This window comes from Zootoca vivipara, chromosome 1 (assembly GCF_963506605.1).
Source record: "Zootoca vivipara chromosome 1, rZooViv1.1, whole genome shotgun sequence".
Classification (NCBI taxonomy): domain Eukaryota; kingdom Metazoa; phylum Chordata; class Lepidosauria; order Squamata; family Lacertidae; genus Zootoca; species Zootoca vivipara.
This window is the reverse complement of record NC_083276.1, coordinates 27,842,060-27,859,462: the sequence shown is the minus strand read 5'-3', so window position 1 is coordinate 27,859,462 and position 17,403 is coordinate 27,842,060. Positions and strand designations below refer to the sequence as shown.

General features: G+C 42.7%; 1 protein-coding gene across 1 annotated transcript in view; it reads left to right on the top strand.

Annotated features, from left to right (window-relative positions):
- Positions 1 to 17,403, top strand: part of NRXN3 (neurexin 3) — a 1,204,733-nt gene that overhangs the window by 364,251 nt on the left and 823,079 nt on the right. The window contains exons 5-6 of the mRNA XM_060282978.1: positions 12,641 to 13,079; positions 15,611 to 15,994. Of these exons, the coding sequence (XP_060138961.1) occupies positions 12,641 to 13,079; positions 15,611 to 15,994 (823 nt within the window). The remainder of the gene's footprint in view (positions 1 to 12,640; positions 13,080 to 15,610; positions 15,995 to 17,403) is intronic.

Genomic DNA, 17,403 nt, shown 5'->3' with positions numbered 1-17,403 from the left:
CAACATCCAACATACCATCTCAGGACTATTTAATTGCTCATCCTCTAACATTGTGTATGCCATCAAATGCCAACAGTGCCCTTCAGCTCTCTATATTGGACAAACAGGCCAAACCCTACGCCAAAGGATAAATGGACATAAATCTGACATCAGGAACCAGAAGACAGAAAAACCAGTAGGAGAACACTTCAATCTCCCAGGACATTCTATACAAGATCTCAAAGTAGCTGTCTTACTACAAAAGAATTTCAGAAATAGACTGGAAAGAGAAGTTGCTGAATTGCAACTTATCACCAAGCTCAAAACCATGGAGGGACCTGGTTTGAACAGAGATATCGGGTTCTTATCTCATTATACATGATAAGCGATCTTCAGCCATCTCCACCCTTGCTTTTTCATGCAAAACCATTTGCAGTCGTTTGCGGTCATCAACAGCTATCAGTCAGTCAATCACCCATTTCCACCACCCTTCTGAGTGATCCCCCCTCCCCATCCCCACCCCTCCCCACCCCTTCTCTACATAAGTGCCTGGAAACTTCCATTTCACTGTATCTGAAGAAGTGTGCATGCACACGAAAGCTCATACCAAAATAAAAACTTAGTTGGTCTTTAAGGTGCTACTGAAGGAATTTTTTTATTTTACATGGAGGAGGGAGCATGATTGTTTTCTCCTGCTCTGGAGGGTAGGATTCAAACCAATGGCTTCAAGTTGCAAGAAAGGAGATTCTGACTGAACATTCGGAAAAACCTTCTGACAGTAAGAGCTGTTCAACAGTGGAACAGACTCCCACAAGAAGTGGTGGACTCTCCTTCCTTGGAAGTTTTTAAACAGAGGTTGGTTGGCCATCTGTCATGGATGCTTTAGCTGAGATTCCTGCATTGCAGGGGGTTGGACTAGATGACCCTTGGGGACCCATCCAACTCTAAGATTCTATGGTTACAGGGCAATCTGTTCAAAATCAAGGCATTCTCTTCTCATCTCACTTTCACATGGCTCTTCTGTTGTTCTCCTTCAGAAGAAACAAAATGGCTCGGCAGTTGTTATTCGCCAACATTTTGGCACTTTGAACACAGATGCAAAAGAAAAAGAAAAAGGATTCATTCAGTTCTCTGCAGTTAGCTGTGAATCTTGGTTAAGAACTGTCTGGGTTTAAATAAAACATCTTCTCTGGGATTAGCTTGCCCCCTCATCGCTTGCTTTAGTTAAGTGAAATCCAATGAAAGAGGAACCCAACTGAGAGTTCATTGCCCAGCACCAGGTATACTCAATACAGCTACTTCTTCACCATCAGTGTAAAACCTGGTACTAATGATCCGGGGAGGCTTTAGTTGCAAGGTGAAAGCACTCTGTTTACCTCTATCTTGGTACCTCTGTCTAACCTTTGTTTAATTTTCTATCCTATGAAGGTGAAGGAATGAGTTACAAAAAAAAAAAGTTCACTTACACACAAGGAGGAGAAATTTTCTTTTTTGCCTCTCCTCTCTGCAATCAGCAGCAAAAAAACAAAAGCCCCAGAAACTGTTGAGATAACCAACAAGGAATTAAGAAGGATTTCCTTTAGTTCAGGGTTTCCCAAACTTGGGTCTCCAGCTGTTGTTGTAATACAACTCCCATCACCCCTAGTTAGAAGGGCCAGTGGTCAGGCATGATGAGAATTGTAGTTCAAAAACAGCTGGATATCCAAGTTTGGGAAATATTGTCCTAGTCTAAGAGGCAGCAAAATCGATCTCCCTTCAGGTATGTATCCCCTGAATCTTCATTTAGTGGGAGTTCCTTGGGGCTGATGGGAGTTGTAGTACAGCTGGTTTCCCACACCAGCCCTAAGACTTTTGATTCATTTTGGGAATGAACAATGAAGTGGTCACCCATCTCTAGAAGAGACCACAGAAATGCACTGATTAATTTATTTGGCAGTTCATCTTCAGGAGCAATTGGTTCCGTCCATTCAAGGAGAATTAACACAGATCTGTACCTAAACTCAAATGCATACATACTCCCGAGTAAGCAATATTGAATGCAGTGGAACTTACATATGAGTAAACTAGAGAGAGGGTTATGCTAGGGTTTCCCAAACCTGGGTCTCTAGCTGTTTTTGGATTACAATTTCCATCATCCTTGATCATGGGTCCTGCTAGCTAGGGATGATGGCAGTTGTAGTCAAAAAACATTGGAAGACCCAAGTTTGGGAAACCCTGGATTATGCAGTTAGTTGAGCAGACCTAACCAGTTGTCCCAGAAAAACCAGTTGCCCCAGAAATGTGTCTGACCAAAGAAAATGGTGCACCTTTAAGGTCTCCTCTCTCTTTTTCTTTGGAAATGTCTTGCTACAAGATTTATGGAACCCAAGCAATATAGTAGTGTCTTACAGTACAATTCTTCCATTTATTTTCTCTGAAGAAGTAAGACTCACTATGTTCATTGGTGCTTATTCCTGGGTAATTGTGCATAGAATTGTAGCATTAGTATTATTTAATGGTTAACTTGATTGGGTTACTGCAGCTCTGATCATCCACCTAAAACAGATGGATGATACCTTGCAGCTCAGCTCTAGATGTTGCTGGACAAAACAATTTAGTTATATGTTCCAGACCATTACTGTATACAGGCATACAATTTAAAATGAGAATGCTCGGCCCTTCTTATATTATCCAAAGGGGCAAGACAAAATATTGGTAGGCCTTTATTACATATGTTCTGATACTATAACATACCAAGGGGTGTGTGCGTGCAAAAGATACACAAGGTATCTTTTGTCAAGCACAAGTTCAAAATGAATAGCAGTGTTACAGTAACTTGCAGCTGAATCAAAAAGAAAATTGCCCCACCAGTGAAGCTACTGAAACAAAAACAGCACCCATCACCATTAAAAGAATAGCATCTGAATCTTAGATGGTGATGATTTTGTCACATTTTTGTACTCAGAGCAGCAGCAGGAGGAAGAATGGATGCAGGGTGAAGAAAGAGCTGTGAGTGACGAGGGGGTCCTTTCCTTTGGACCCCCTGGGAAACTCTACAAACCTATTTAAACTGGGTGTGAAAGGGAATTGGTTTCGCTTTGGTCAGAAGAATATGAAATTCTGTTTATCAGGCTTCATGGTTAAAGGCAAGAGATTTGCTGCAAATAAATACAATAAATAACATGCACTCACCTTGCTATGCAACTGTTACCTGAAAGGCTCCTGCAATACTCAAATGCCAGAATATGAATCAAAAGAAGGAATGCAATAAAAGACCCAATTAACAGTGAAGTGTGAGCAATGCCTGTAATTTCATGGTTCAGAATGTGAATCTCAGCAACTTGCAATGCTCACCTCCATTCTGAGGTGAGCATTATGACCTCATAGTTCCTTTCTGGCTCGGGTTGTTACCTGAGCCAGAGAAGAACTCTGGGCTCCCTGGCTGCAATGGCAGAGACTGAAGGGCTTTCTTTCCCAGGTACCTGAAATGCTGAAACAAGCAAATTCCACATACCAAGGAGTTTGAGTCATGCTTTGGCAACAGAGGCCATACCTTGCTGCAGGTGGGGGAGGCAGTGAGAGAGTCTCTCCTTCCCTTCTGTTTATATGCTGGTGCCAGCGAGGAAGGGATATGCCCCTCTCTCCAGCTCTGCTGCCACAGCACTCACAGAAAGTTAGGATGGGGAGGAGCCAAGAGAGACATGGAGCTGAGATGAACGTATTGCCCAAAATGTTATTCTTGTTTCAAACAATACCAATTATAAAGGGGACAAGACAATTCAAGGAATGGCAAAAAGATTTACAAAGATTTGTCTGGCAGGGGAAGAAACCAAGAATAAAATATAAAATATTGGTAGACAAGACCGAAAGAGGCGGATTCTCCATGCCAGACTTGAAATTATACTTTGAAGCGTCATGTCTCTGTTGGATAAAAGAATGGATAACATTGGAGAATACGGACTTGTTGGACTTGGAGGGATTTGACAACAGAGCAGGTTGGCATTCATATCTATGGTATGATAAGAAAAAAACCCATAAAGGATTTACGAACCATGTTATAAGAAGATCGTTATTTGAAGTATGGGAAAGAAATAAAGCCTTGTTAGAGACCAAGACGCCATGGTGGATCTCACCAATGGAAGTGATCATAGTGAAAAAAGTGAATATGGAAGGTGAGAGACCAACATATGAAAACTTTCTAAGACAATCGGAACAAGGTTGGAAACTGAAACCGTATGAAGAGGTGAAAGTATACTTGTCGAGTTGGTTGCAATATCATCAAATTAATGATGTATTTGTGCAAGATAAAAAAATTGGTTTTGAGGAGAGAAGGTCCAAATTTCAAATAGAGTTGCTAGGGGGCAGAGTAAAATTGTTGTCCAAAATGTATAACTTGCTGGTAGAGTGGTATACTAAAGATGAGTTGACGAAAGAGGTAATGATAAAATGGGCTAAGGATTTTGGGCATAATATTGAATATGATGCGTGGGTGAAATTATGGAACCAAACAATAAAATTTACAGCATGTACTGCTTTGAAAGAGAATGTTTGGAAGATGATGTATAGATGGCACTTAACTCCAGTGAAATTAGCGAAAATGTATAGAATGAGTAACAGAATGTGCTGGAAATGTAATGAAAAAGAAGGGGACTTTTATCATATGTGGTGGAAATGTGAAAAGGTTAAAGGATATTGGGAAATGATATATAACGAACTGAAAAAGATATTTAAATATACTTTTCCCAAAAGACCAGAGGCCTTTCTGTTAGGACTGATAGGCCAAGAGATAACTAGGGAGGATAGTACCCTTTTCTTATATGCGACAACCGCGGCGAGGACATTATTAGCCCCAAAATGGAAAACCCAGGACTTACCGACAATTGGAGACTGGCAGACAAAGATGATTGAATATGCAGAATTAGCGAGACTGACTAGCAGGATTCGAAACCAGAGGGAGACAAGGTTTCTAAGGGATTGGAGTAAATTTGTGGATTATATGGAAATGAACTGTAAAGGTTTAAAGACACTTGCAGGCGTGAAATAAATCCTACGAATTGACCCTAAAGATTAGATACAAAGGAACTGCGAGATAAGAACTGATTAGAAAACCTTTTGAGGGGAGGGAGGGAAGTCAAGCTCGGCGGAGCATGTTTTTTTGGGATGTTTGTATTTTTGAATGTTTGTTTATGTGTTTGTTTGTCTTGTATAATGTTTTAAATGTGTTTATTTTGGAAAATTTAATAAATAATTATTGAAGAAAAAAAAAAGAGAGACATGGAGCTGTTGCCACCAAATCAACAGTCTAGTAATGAAGCTTAATTGTTATTTTCTGTTTCAAGAGTTGTATTACCTGGCCCTTCCTTCCAAAGGGAGCCAAGGGCAGCTATCAGAGATATAATTATAACAATACCAAATACAGCAATGACATAACAAACCATAATAAAACAGCAGCAAGGTTGATGGGATGGGGATTACATTCTCAAAGGCCTATAAGAATAAAAAAATTTCAACAGTGCAAGTGGTCCACAACTAAACAGAAATTGGGAAGCATCCCATAATCTAAAGAATGCCCTGTCTCATGTCACTATCTGACAAGCAAAAGCTACCAGCAGGACAGCAAGTAAGACAACCCCAGCTCTTCTTTAAAAAGAACACCAAAAAATTGCCTTATAGCAACTCAGTTCGCTGGTCATCTAGCTCAGTATTGTCTACACTGACTGGTAGCAGCTGTTCAGGGTTTCAGACAAGGACCATTCCCAGTTCTACTTGGAGATTCTGGGAATTGAACCTACATCCCTCCTGCATTCAAAGAAGATGCTTAGCCTTTAGTGATTGGGTGGGGCAGTCCAGGAAATATGCTCTTTCAGATTCTTAAGTAATTTAGAGAGACAGCCACCAATGAGCATCTGGAGAAAGGCATTTGGACCTGGGCGTGCTTCAGAAGATGTTATCAGGAGCATGACAGGACCTGATATGGACTAGTAAACATCCAATTATATTATATTCCATCATTTTAGGAAAATAGTTTAACTATGATTGCTTATGAGGGACCCAAGTGGCGCTGTGGTTAAACCACTGAGCCTAGGGCTTGCTGATCAGAAGGTCGGCGGTTCGAATCCCTGTGACTGGGTGAGCTCCTGTTGCTTGGTCCCAGCTCCTGCCAACCTAGCAGTTCGAAAGCACGTCAAAATGCAAGTAGATAAATAGGAACCCCTACAGCGGGAAGGTAAACGGCGTTTCCATGTGCTGCTCTGGTTTGCCAGAAGCGGCTTTGTCATGCTGGCCACATGACCTGGAAGCTATACACCGGCTCCCTCGGCCAATAATGCGAGATGAGCGCCGCAACCCCAGAATCGGTCACGACTGGTCCTAATGGTCAGGGGTCCCTTTACCGTTACCTTTATGATTGCTTATGAATCGGTCCCAAAGGGGTCACTCTCAATAATCCTCATTAAGCGTGTTTACATAATGCTTTTGGAAGGTTGAATGTGGGAAATCAAGATCCTGTTTTTGAATAGCCAAGCTAAACTTCTTGTTTCCAAAACTGGTGGTGAATTGGCAATCACATTTAGGTAACTGTCAGCATTCTCCTGTGCAGTGCTGAGCCAAATGGGATTTCAGAAAAGGAACTGAAGTAGTTATCAAGGGAACAATCAGAACTTTGTTAGACTTTCTTTTCTTATACTTCACTACACACTAACTTACATTACACACCCTTCCTAAATTTTTCTATTCTCTTTTTATTACTGGGGCAATCCAGCCACATGGGAGTATAAATATTATTATTATTAATTATTATTATTATTATTATTATTATTATTATTATTATTATTCCCTACTTAAAATGGAATATTCTACTAACACAGGTAAAATAAAATAAAAGAAAGGAAATCAGATCCTACTATATGTTGCAATAAATCTATATTTTCTCGTTTTTTAAAATGCATTTTACAGTTTAGTTTTTTATTATTCTTTTCAATTACACATGAGCGAGGGCATCATGATTTTTTCAGGGCTTTTAAAGGTCTTCTCTGGCCCTGTGCCTGAGGACAATCAGATCCCTGACACCTGTTGGAACTTTTTGTCTTTGGTTTTATGGTAGAAGTCCAATACCGCACATGGGCCATTACATTATATTTATTATTCACTTGCGGCATGGACCTTCCCTTCACTGTGCTCTGAAGATTCATATATTTTGCGCTTAAAATCCGGAAACAATCATGTGTGATGCATTATGGATTTCCCCATTAAAAGAGGTCTAGTTTTTAGATGCTTGCCTGTGTCTTGCCTGGGACAAATTTATGGGGGACTCCCAACCATATGTTGAAGTGTATTCCTCAATTACAGGAGCACCTCTTTTCTGGACGCTAAGCAGCCTTGAACAGTAGTTTTGCTTTACTTGTGGAGGGGGCAAACATACCTTTTGACTTTCCAGTCCAACTAAAGACTTCTCCCACTGCAAAATATGGCACTAACAGGCTCTGTTGGGGGGGGGTGCTGGCTACCAGCCCTGAACCTCAAACGTTGATTGCTGTATAGTGGATTGGGGAAAGTTTTTAGTGAGTGGATCAATGCTTGAATAACTCAGAGAAGCTATGAGCTATGCCATGCAGGGCCACCCAAGATGGACAGGTCATAGTGGAGAGTTTTGACTAAACATGATCCACCTGGAGAAGGAACTGGCAAGCCATTCCAGTATCCCTGCCAAGAAAACTCCATGGACAAAGACAACAGGCATATAAAAGTTATGACGCTGGAAGATGAGCCCCTCAGGTCGGAAGGCGTCCAACATGCTACTGAGGAAGAGCGGAGGACAAGTACAAGTAGATTCAGAGCTGATGAAGCGGCTGGGCCGAAGCCGAAAGGTCGCTCAGTTGCGGATATGCCTGGAAGCGAAAGGAAAGTCCGATGCTGTAAAGAAAAATATTGCATAGGAACATGGAATGTAAGAACCATGGATAAACAGAATTTCATATTCTTCTGACCAAAGCGAAACCAATTCCCACCAGAAAGTTATCTGTAGACAGTGAAGCGTATTTTCCTTCTATTCAAGCATTACAATAGGGAGATTCTCCTCCACCCTACGCACACTCTCTCTGCACAATTGGATCATGGAAACCGATCTCCCAAACATCACTAAAAACTAATTTGTTTGAATAGGAGCATCAGGGGAGCCTTTTTATTATCAAAAAGCATTTGCTCATTCAGACATTTGGGTAAATAGGAGTGATATTTGCACAGGATTATGCCAACTTGCGCATATATATACTTTGTGTATATTGTGAATCTGGATAACTAGGACATTTAGATAAGAGAGGTATGGATAATTGATCTTCTGCTCTAATTGCCCATCAGTTTAGCTTAGCATCAGGGCACGATGCAGTGCACAAGCTGCCGTGGGCATTATCGTGGAGACAGGCACCACAGACAATGGATGGCCAGCCATTATAAAAATTGTGTCTTCAAACAGGCCAATATCAGAATAGTAAAATCCAGGTTTAGAAAGCTTGTTTTTAAATGGACATGAAACTCAAGGGATTTGCTCAGGAAAACTTGGGTGTCTTTAAAAGAGGATGGAGACCGAGGCTTTGTTGTTTAAAGCCATAGGCTACCACAATGTAGATACAACACACAAACAACACATGAAAATCCTTCCCCTGACACACACAATGTAAATCACACATTGCTCCTCCACAATAAGTTAAAAAGGCATTAAAACAAAACAGAAGTGTATCCCACACACTCGGGTTTTTTTGGAACCTAGTTCTTATTTTCATAGCTCCCAAAGCAAATAATAATAATAATAATAATAATAATAATAATAATAATAATTCTACCCTGCCCATCTGGCTGGGTTTCCCTAGCCACTCTGGGCAGCTTCCAACAGAAGGTTAAAAATACATTAAAACATCACTTTATTTAGGCTACTTTGATGACAATGTTCCAGGGTGAATCTGTTTGACAGGCACTGGAGGACTCATGTAAGAAACTTGTGCCTAGGGTGCACATATAAGGGGCAACTTAACAGGTTCCTCAACTTTTCCTGACTCACAGAGGATTCGATAAATTCATGGAGGATCAAACTGTTAGTGGCTACTAGCCATGATGAGTATGTTCTACCTCCACTGTCTCTAAATGTCAGTTGTTGGAAACTACATTGGGGTGGTGGTGGCTGTTGTGTCCAGAACCTGCTTTTGGGCTTCCTGGAAGCATCTAATTGGCCACTGTGAGAATAGGATGCTGGACTAGATGGGTGATTGGTGTGATGCAGCAGAGCTCTGTGTATGTTCCAACATAAACAGGCTCCCCATGCAGACTGGGGCAGTGGTGCGATTGTAGCCAATGGAAGACCGCAAATGAATGAGTAGCAGAGACAGTGGCAAAGAGATGGGCCCATTTTGGGTGGGGGGAACCACACTGAAGGGGTTGAAAGCTTCCTGCCCCTGGAATGAGAGCAGCAAGTGGAAAATAGCTACATTTTTTAAAACCTCCTTTCGACTCATTCCATCTGAGAAGACATTTCTACAATTGGCAGGGAACGTGGCTGTGCAGTGCAAGGCAATGGGGACATCTAGTGGCCAACTACATATGGGCGTTGCCCAAGGGAGCGTGTCAACCAGTATGCCCAAGGCAATATTTCCTTCTTAATTCTACCAGACTTGAAATAAAATGCACATTGGCTTCCTGCCAAGAGTGGCACACACTCACTTTCTCCCTCTCTGGATCTTTAGTTGATTGCAGAGAGGCTCTTTTGATGGATGGAGAAAAGCCATCTGATTAGAAAGGATTTTTTTTTTATTGAGTCAAGATCAAAAACTGTATAACACAGATGAGATTCTTTATGTGCTGCAGACTAGCAAAGCCTTTGTAAGGGTGCTTGATAATATATTGTCCTCTTGTCAGTATTGCTTAGCAGATGCCAGTACCCTTGACGTAAGAAGTGGAGGAAAACATTGTGGTGCTGCTTTGGGACTTGAGGGCACAGGGGTGGGTTGGTGTTTTTTTTTTTTTTTTTGAGGGGGTGGACTTTTTGTTCATCAGTTTCTATTTGGTCTTTAGTGTACAAAGATGGCACAATCTAGTGCCCACCTCCTATCAGCTGGTCCTATCCATCCTTGCTTGCAAGTAATTGCATGATTTACACCCAAGTAAATGTTCATAGAGTTATAGCCCTGTTGCAAGAGGCTAATAGCCCAGATCTCATTAGTGAGTCCCCCTGTGTTCAAGAGGGTTTATTCCTATGTGCACAGGATTGCAGTGATAACCGGCAAATCAATGAAGTTGCAATCCTATCCACTCATACTAAGGAGTCACTCCTATTGAACTAAGTAGGACAAAGCACACATTGGAACAGGCCGTCATCCTGTCCAGTCTTACTTGAAAGTCAGTCTCACCGAGACTCGTTTCCATGTAAAGATGAGCTGCACAGCTGCTGTGCTCTGTATAAGTCTCTGGGAGCCCCATTAAATTCAGTGGGATTTCCTGCGCCTTACACAGATGTTTCTATCTTATTCAGAAGAATTGGGTTTCTCAAGCTTGCCTACAAATGAGCAACAATGTGCTGCATGGTGGAGTGCTCCTGTTCTAGCCTGCCAGCCCTGTCCTTTTCTAGGAAGGGATGCTGCAGAATTCTGATGGAATTGAGAGCAGAGATCGCCACAATTTGCTATCATTGGCCATCTTAGCCTGCAAAATTGCATAATTACACTATTTTCTCACTTTCTTGCGTAGGGGCGGGGAAAATGTTTACCTTCCATTAAAATGCACGGAATTTAATTACATAATCAATTACATAATTAATTGTGTTCATTTCAGCCATAGCAGATAACGAGATGAGTACTGTAGAAGGCAAAATGTAGCAGAACAGAAACAGCACCAGTTGTGGTGGAAACAGGAAATTGCTGCCTCCTTACATCCTTGCTTCTAGGACATTCAATTTCATCCCCCTGCCACCCCAATTTTTCTGCTTTCCCCCACCACAGACATGCAACATGGCCACTGAACATTCTCTGTCTTCATTCAGGGCCTGCCCATGAGGCAAGGTGAGGCAACCGCCTCAGGTGACAGAATCCACAGGGGCAGCAGATCCTGCTCTCAGTCTTTTTTTCTGATGTAGCTCTTTCCTCACCCTTTCTTCCCTGGTGGGAAAGGAGGTGCTATTTTGGGGTCTGTCTCAGGTGCCAAAATGTCTTGGACTGGCCCTGTCCTCACTGGCCTGTTTTTTAAGTGTGTTCCCCCCCGGGGGGCATTTTTGCCCTGAAATACTCCTTGTACCTCTGCAAACCTTGGGGTTTCCCTGAGCCTGCTGATATTTATTGATTACTTAATCATATTCACAAGCCCACCCTTCACTGTATTGATCCCAGAGTGGATTACAACACACTGGACCAGAAGCAAGCAGGTCAAGACCACATTGAAAAGCACTTCAAAACATAGATGGCAATTCTAAAAGTGTAGGCAGTGTGCTGGCAGTAACTGGGGGACCAAACCAGTGGTGTATTCAGAATACCCTGTTAAAGGGGTCTGGGTGGAAGACTCTGTCCAGAAGCTGAGTATGGGGCAGGTCAGCCACAGAGCTTCCGGGGGCGGCCTTAGGCTGGCCACCTCAGTAGATCGGCATCTTAGGTAAAGGTAAAGGGACCCCTGACCATTAGGTCCAGTCGTGACTGACTTTGGGGTTGCGCACTCATCTCACATTATTGGCCGAGGGAGCCAGCGTATAGCTTCCAGGTCGTGTGGCCAGCATGACAAAGCCGCTTCTGGCAAACCAGAGCAGCACATGGAAATGCCTTTTACCTTCCCGCTGTAGCAGTTCCTATTTATCTACTTGCATTTTGATATGCTTTCAAACTGCTAGGTTGGCAGGAGCTGGGACCAAGCAACGGGAGCTCACCCCATCACAGGGATTCGAACCGCCGACCTTCTGATCAGCAAGCCCTAGGCTCAGTGGTTTAACCCACAGCGCCACCTTGGGGATGCCTTAATCCTTGGTACAACACTGAAAACATTTCAACCCTCTGCCAGGGGCTGAAGTTGTATATATACCCAGTGCAAAATCCACCTACATCTGGAATCAATAAAGTTGTGGCCATTTTTGACCCAAATTGTTGTCTACTGGAGTTTATTCATTGCACATTAGCTGGAGACACTGCACGGGTGTGGGGGTGCTGTGACTGGGACTGCCATAACTACCATTTCTTTCTGACATATTGTTTCTCAGTGAGCCTGCTCTGGCTAGCATCCCATCAGCACTCACCAAATGAGTTTGCTATTAGAGAGAGTGATTGAACTGAGACCGCCAGTACAGATGAAAGGGTCAGTTTGCACATAGGGTTAAAGCTTCAATAATCATTTTTAAAAGGGATGTAAAGCTCATTGTTATGTTTGGAAGGCAGGGTGAATGGGGAGCAGGAAGGAAGAGGTACCGTAGGTCCAGCTCTGAGACTGGACAACCAAGAAGCTGGAGCACCAATGAGCGCTTGAACTTCTCTGAATTTTGCCTCTTGTTCTTGCGTGATCTCTGGATGCTACACAATGCCAATGAGTGTTATTCTTAAACATAGTCCTAACGTAGAATCCCATGCAGGCTCACCTCAATCCTGGGAGCTTCTTTGGGTGTGTATTTCCAAAGTGTAGGTTATCTCCTGGGTTGATGTATGGTGTTTTCCCTTGTCCCTGACAGGTTGTTTACAAGAATAATGACATCCGTCTGGAGCTGTCTCGCTTGGCGAGGATTGGTGACACAAAAATGAAAATCTATGGGGAGGTGAAGTTCACGTGTGAGAACGTGGCCACACTGGACCCCATCAATTTTGAGACACCTGAGGCCTACATTAGCCTGCCTAAGTGGAACACCAAGCGCATGGGCTCCATCTCCTTTGACTTCCGCACCACGGAGCCAAATGGTCTTATACTCTTCACCCATGGCAAGCCTCAGGAGAGGAAGGATTCCAGGAGCCAGAAGAACACCAAAGTGGACTTCTTTGCAGTGGAACTTTTGGATGGGAACCTCTACTTACTTCTCGACATGGGCTCTGGAACAGTCAAAGTGAAGGCCACTCAAAGGAAAGCTAATGATGGAGAATGGTATCACGTTGATATTCAGAGAGATGGCAGATCAGGTATGTAGAAAAAAATTCCCGGGAATAGTCCACCCCCAACTATAAAAAAACAGAGACTCTTTACAATGATTGAAGAACAGGATCAAAGACCACTGGTCTTTGAACTCTGAGAATTCTTGGAGACCAGAGACTGAAAAATGTTTTCTCTGTCTTCAGGAAAGGATGAAAGGCAAATCTGGGGAACTGCCGGCTGGTCAGCCTGATAACAATACATAGCAATTCCTCTTCTAGGGCAGGAACCCTGGTCATGACAATTCCTTTGATTCCTGGCACCTGGGATGCTGCTATGACCCCATCACTAGAGCCTCTTCCCATTGCCATTGCTGTTGTCCTGTGAATTTGTGTGCAAAGGCGAAGGATATGTGGCAGGGAGACCAGAGATGGTCAAACCTGATTGCTAATTGTGCTGACCTTTAGAGGAGTTTGAGTCCAATTTGGAAGGGGCACCAGGATATTCAGCATTGAAGGGGGTGCTAATTTCTGAACCATGCAATTTTGAACCTAGCCACCAAAGTTCCTCCTGATGTGAAATTCAAAGCAAACACATGTTTTCCCTAGCATGGAGCATCTGGGGAATCTCAAGGGAAGCAGGAATAAATAAAGAGAGTTTTGGAAATAAGATAAGATAATCTTTATTGTTATCAGATTTACTTATACTGCCATCAGATTTAATCTGCAACAAAATCCAGGTAGAATGTCAAGGTTCCTTCTAAGATGAAACACCCCTGGGATTTTGAGAAACACAATAACAAAGGTTATTGTTGAAAAGCTGGGGGTGGGAGGGATATAACAAATTCCTAGGGCAGGCATTCAAATCCTTTGGTACTTTGAGACATTTCAATATTTGCTGTTATATTCATTGTAGAGATTCTATCTTTTGTACTCCCTTATGTCATTCCAGCTTCCAAGTTTTTGTTTTTCAAATCCACACTGCAGTTTGGAATCATATATAGAGGCAGACTGGATGTGGGGTGAATGGTGCTGGAATTTGATGTTTCTGCTTTTTCAAAACAACATACCTTCAGTAGATAGTACAGAATTCTCTAATTTTCTTAGATATAATTTTTTTTTTTAGCCAGAAAAATATTCTCAGGGGTCTAGGAGTAATTTGTATTTTTCTTCTTCAACCCTACTATAGTTTAATGTTAGTAGGTTTGCAACAGCTGTGCTTGTTGTTGATAAATTCCAGCATTTTATGGGGATGTAAATAAGTAATCAAATAATTGATTTTTTTTGTGGGCCAGGTTGGTTTGCATTTAATTAACTTGCAAGGATAAATTCAATCAGCAGCATTCATTGCTTCTTAGTCTTGCTTACATATATGGCAGATATCTGGCCTCTGGGTAGCAACATTTAGCTTAAGAAATATAAAAGGAACAAGGCAGAATCCAACCCAAGCTGAAATTTTGTAGTGCAATTCTATACATGTCTACTCAGATGTAAGCCACATGGGGTTCAGTTAGTGATTATATGATTGTATTCATTAAGCCCCATTTATGTGAAGTATGTGTGCTCACAAGCTTTGCTATTTTCTATGGAAATCAATGGAACAATAATGCTGTATTGTGGGTGGATTAGAAACTGCAGAATCCAACCATAGTTCAGCACTTCAAAGTACAGGTGATTTTAGTGGGTCAGAGCTACTTTTGTGCTTTTGTGCTGAATTTTCCTGCTCCAAGTAGATGGGATTTTAAACAATATTACTCTGATTTTAATAGAAGAAGATCCTGTAGCTTTATGGTCTCTTTAGAGGAAGAAGCTTGTCCCATCTATGTCAATGGGGAAATCTCCAAATGGTAATGCCCATGAAAAAAGGTCAGCAGGTGGGTGGCAGCTAAGGTGGGAAGACCCCAATCCACTGCTGCTCCTGGTCGGTAGACCAGGAATTCAGTTCTCCTATCCCTAGAGTTTCCAGAAACTGAAATCTGGACCTTCAGCATGCAGATCAATATGGTCTCTAACCAAGCTGTGGATCCCTCTTTCTGCCCTCATTGTAATTTGAAAAACTACAGGATGCATTATTTTCATATACATTAAATTTGTGGGCCAGGTGTGCACCAGTGCTCTGTGATGCAGTTATTTCACATTAATCTTTGAGATCCGCACTGTGCACTGTATTGAGGTGTGTACTGTCTTGAGTTCCAGCATGAGCCTAAGAGAGAACACTTGCTCTTCCTCCCAAATCTTCCTGCACCAGACTGCCAGATTTTTGATGGAGGACTTCCAAGGCTATGTGCAAAAAAATAGCCGTTTGAGGTTCCTGCATCATTGCAGAGGATTGGGTTGGATGTCCTTCGTTTGCCTTCCAACATATAAGTTTTATTATTCTGTGCCTCTGCTGTCTGACAGGCTTAGCAGAGGGCAGCAAAGCATTTCAGGACAAGTTTCCTGTGTCAGCTGTGTTTTGTCTCAGCTGACATCTTCACTCTCCTGTGCCCAAACCCCATCCTTTCACCAGGATTCAAACTGCCACAGGAACTTGACTTGTGCCACAACTGTGACTGCTGGCTGACGTGATCTCTTTCTTTCAGGCACCATATCGGTGAACAGCAGACGGACACCCTTCACTGCTAGTGGGGAGAGTGAGATCTTGGATCTGGAAGGAGACATGTATCTGGGCGGACTGCCTGAAAACCGGGCAGGCCTCGTCCTCCCTACTGAGCTCTGGACAGCCATGTTGAACTATGGCTACGTGGGCTGCATCCGAGATCTCTTCATCGATGGGCGGAGCAAGAACATCCGTCAGCTGGCGGAACAGCAGAATGCTGCTGGGGTCAAATCATCCTGCAGTCGGCACAACACCAAGCAGTGTGACAGCTATCCCTGTAAGAACAATGCTGTTTGCAAAGATGGCTGGAACCGCTTCATCTGTGACTGCACTGGCACTGGCTATTGGGGGAGAACATGTGAGCGGGGTAAGTCCAGCAGCCAGAGAGGGGAACTTCTGTCCTGAGCTATACTGGGCCACGCTATGTGGCACACTAACTTAGCCCAAATGCACTTTCCCCTACAGTCCTTCCACATATGAAAACAGTGGTTCCGACTAACCCTTATAGCCTCCAATGCGTAGCCATTCGTTTAAAGATCCTTTCCAGTGGTATGCCCTGCACATGTAGTGGGACATTCAGGGTGTGCATGAAGTCCACCAGCTATTGCATGTATGACCTCTGGTTCTCATGATCCTTCTGATACCTTCTGAAAGAAAAGGATTGTGGGAAATTCACATTCTGCTGTAAGCCCCGAGGTACATCTAAGAGTAGCCATTGAGGTGCTTTAAGTTGTTGCAGTTCAACTCCCCTCCATCCCAGCCAACACAGGAAATGGTCTGGGATGATGGGAATTGGGGTTCTGCAATATATGGAGGGCACCATGCTATTGACAATGATAAACAGTTCCATGATGGTGTTTGCAGGATCATGCTAAACTTGGTTTGCTATGTGCACATGAAAGAAAAAGAGAGAGTGAGCATATTTTGTCCCTTTCTGTGTATTGTTCCGGTGCAAACATTTGACTGTCAGATCCAAATAATAATCAATGAGGACTGACGTTCACCTTTACCACAGGGGAATCAGTTAAGAGATAAGCAGAGTCTTCCTGGGTACAGCAAGTGTCACAGGGCCATTTCCCCATGGTCTTGTCTCACTGGTCACTTAAAGGCGTCTGACTGGGAATAGATGAGGCACAATTATTTCTGGTGCAGACAATCAAGAGACACATCCATTCTTGGCTAAATGAGAAGGAGCTGAGCAAATGTAAGGCATTTGATCTATACACTGTTCAAATTCCAGACGGTCCCATTTATCCCTATCCTTGTATTGTGCCTGATGCCGTGCACAGAATGAATTGAGTGATAAGGTGTTATTTTTTTGAGGTTTTTAAAAAACCAAACCAAAGTAGTAGCACGAATTCTCCCATTTCCTTTTGTCTAATGATTTTTTTTTGCAATATTATAGTAGAGATAAAGTGGAATCTTATCTAAAATGCTCTCACAAGGCAGGATCTCCTAGGTCTGTCTTTTGTTTCTCTCTCTTGTATAGACTGATAGCCGGGGGTGGGAATGGGGTGGGGTGGACAAACAAGGAATAGGAACACTTGAGTTACTTTTGTCTTTAGCTCAGGAGGCTGTTGTGTGATTCTGGGAGCCAAGGAATTTCCCAGTCCTTCTGATCCAAGTTATTGCAAGGATGCTTCTGAAGCCACGGGAAAGAAAGGAGAAGGAACAGTTTTGACAAGTGGTGGATTGCTTCAGTGCACCTTTTGATAGGTTACTGCCACAGCTGTTTATTTATTTAAAAAAAAGATTTGCAGATGTATGCAGAAACTA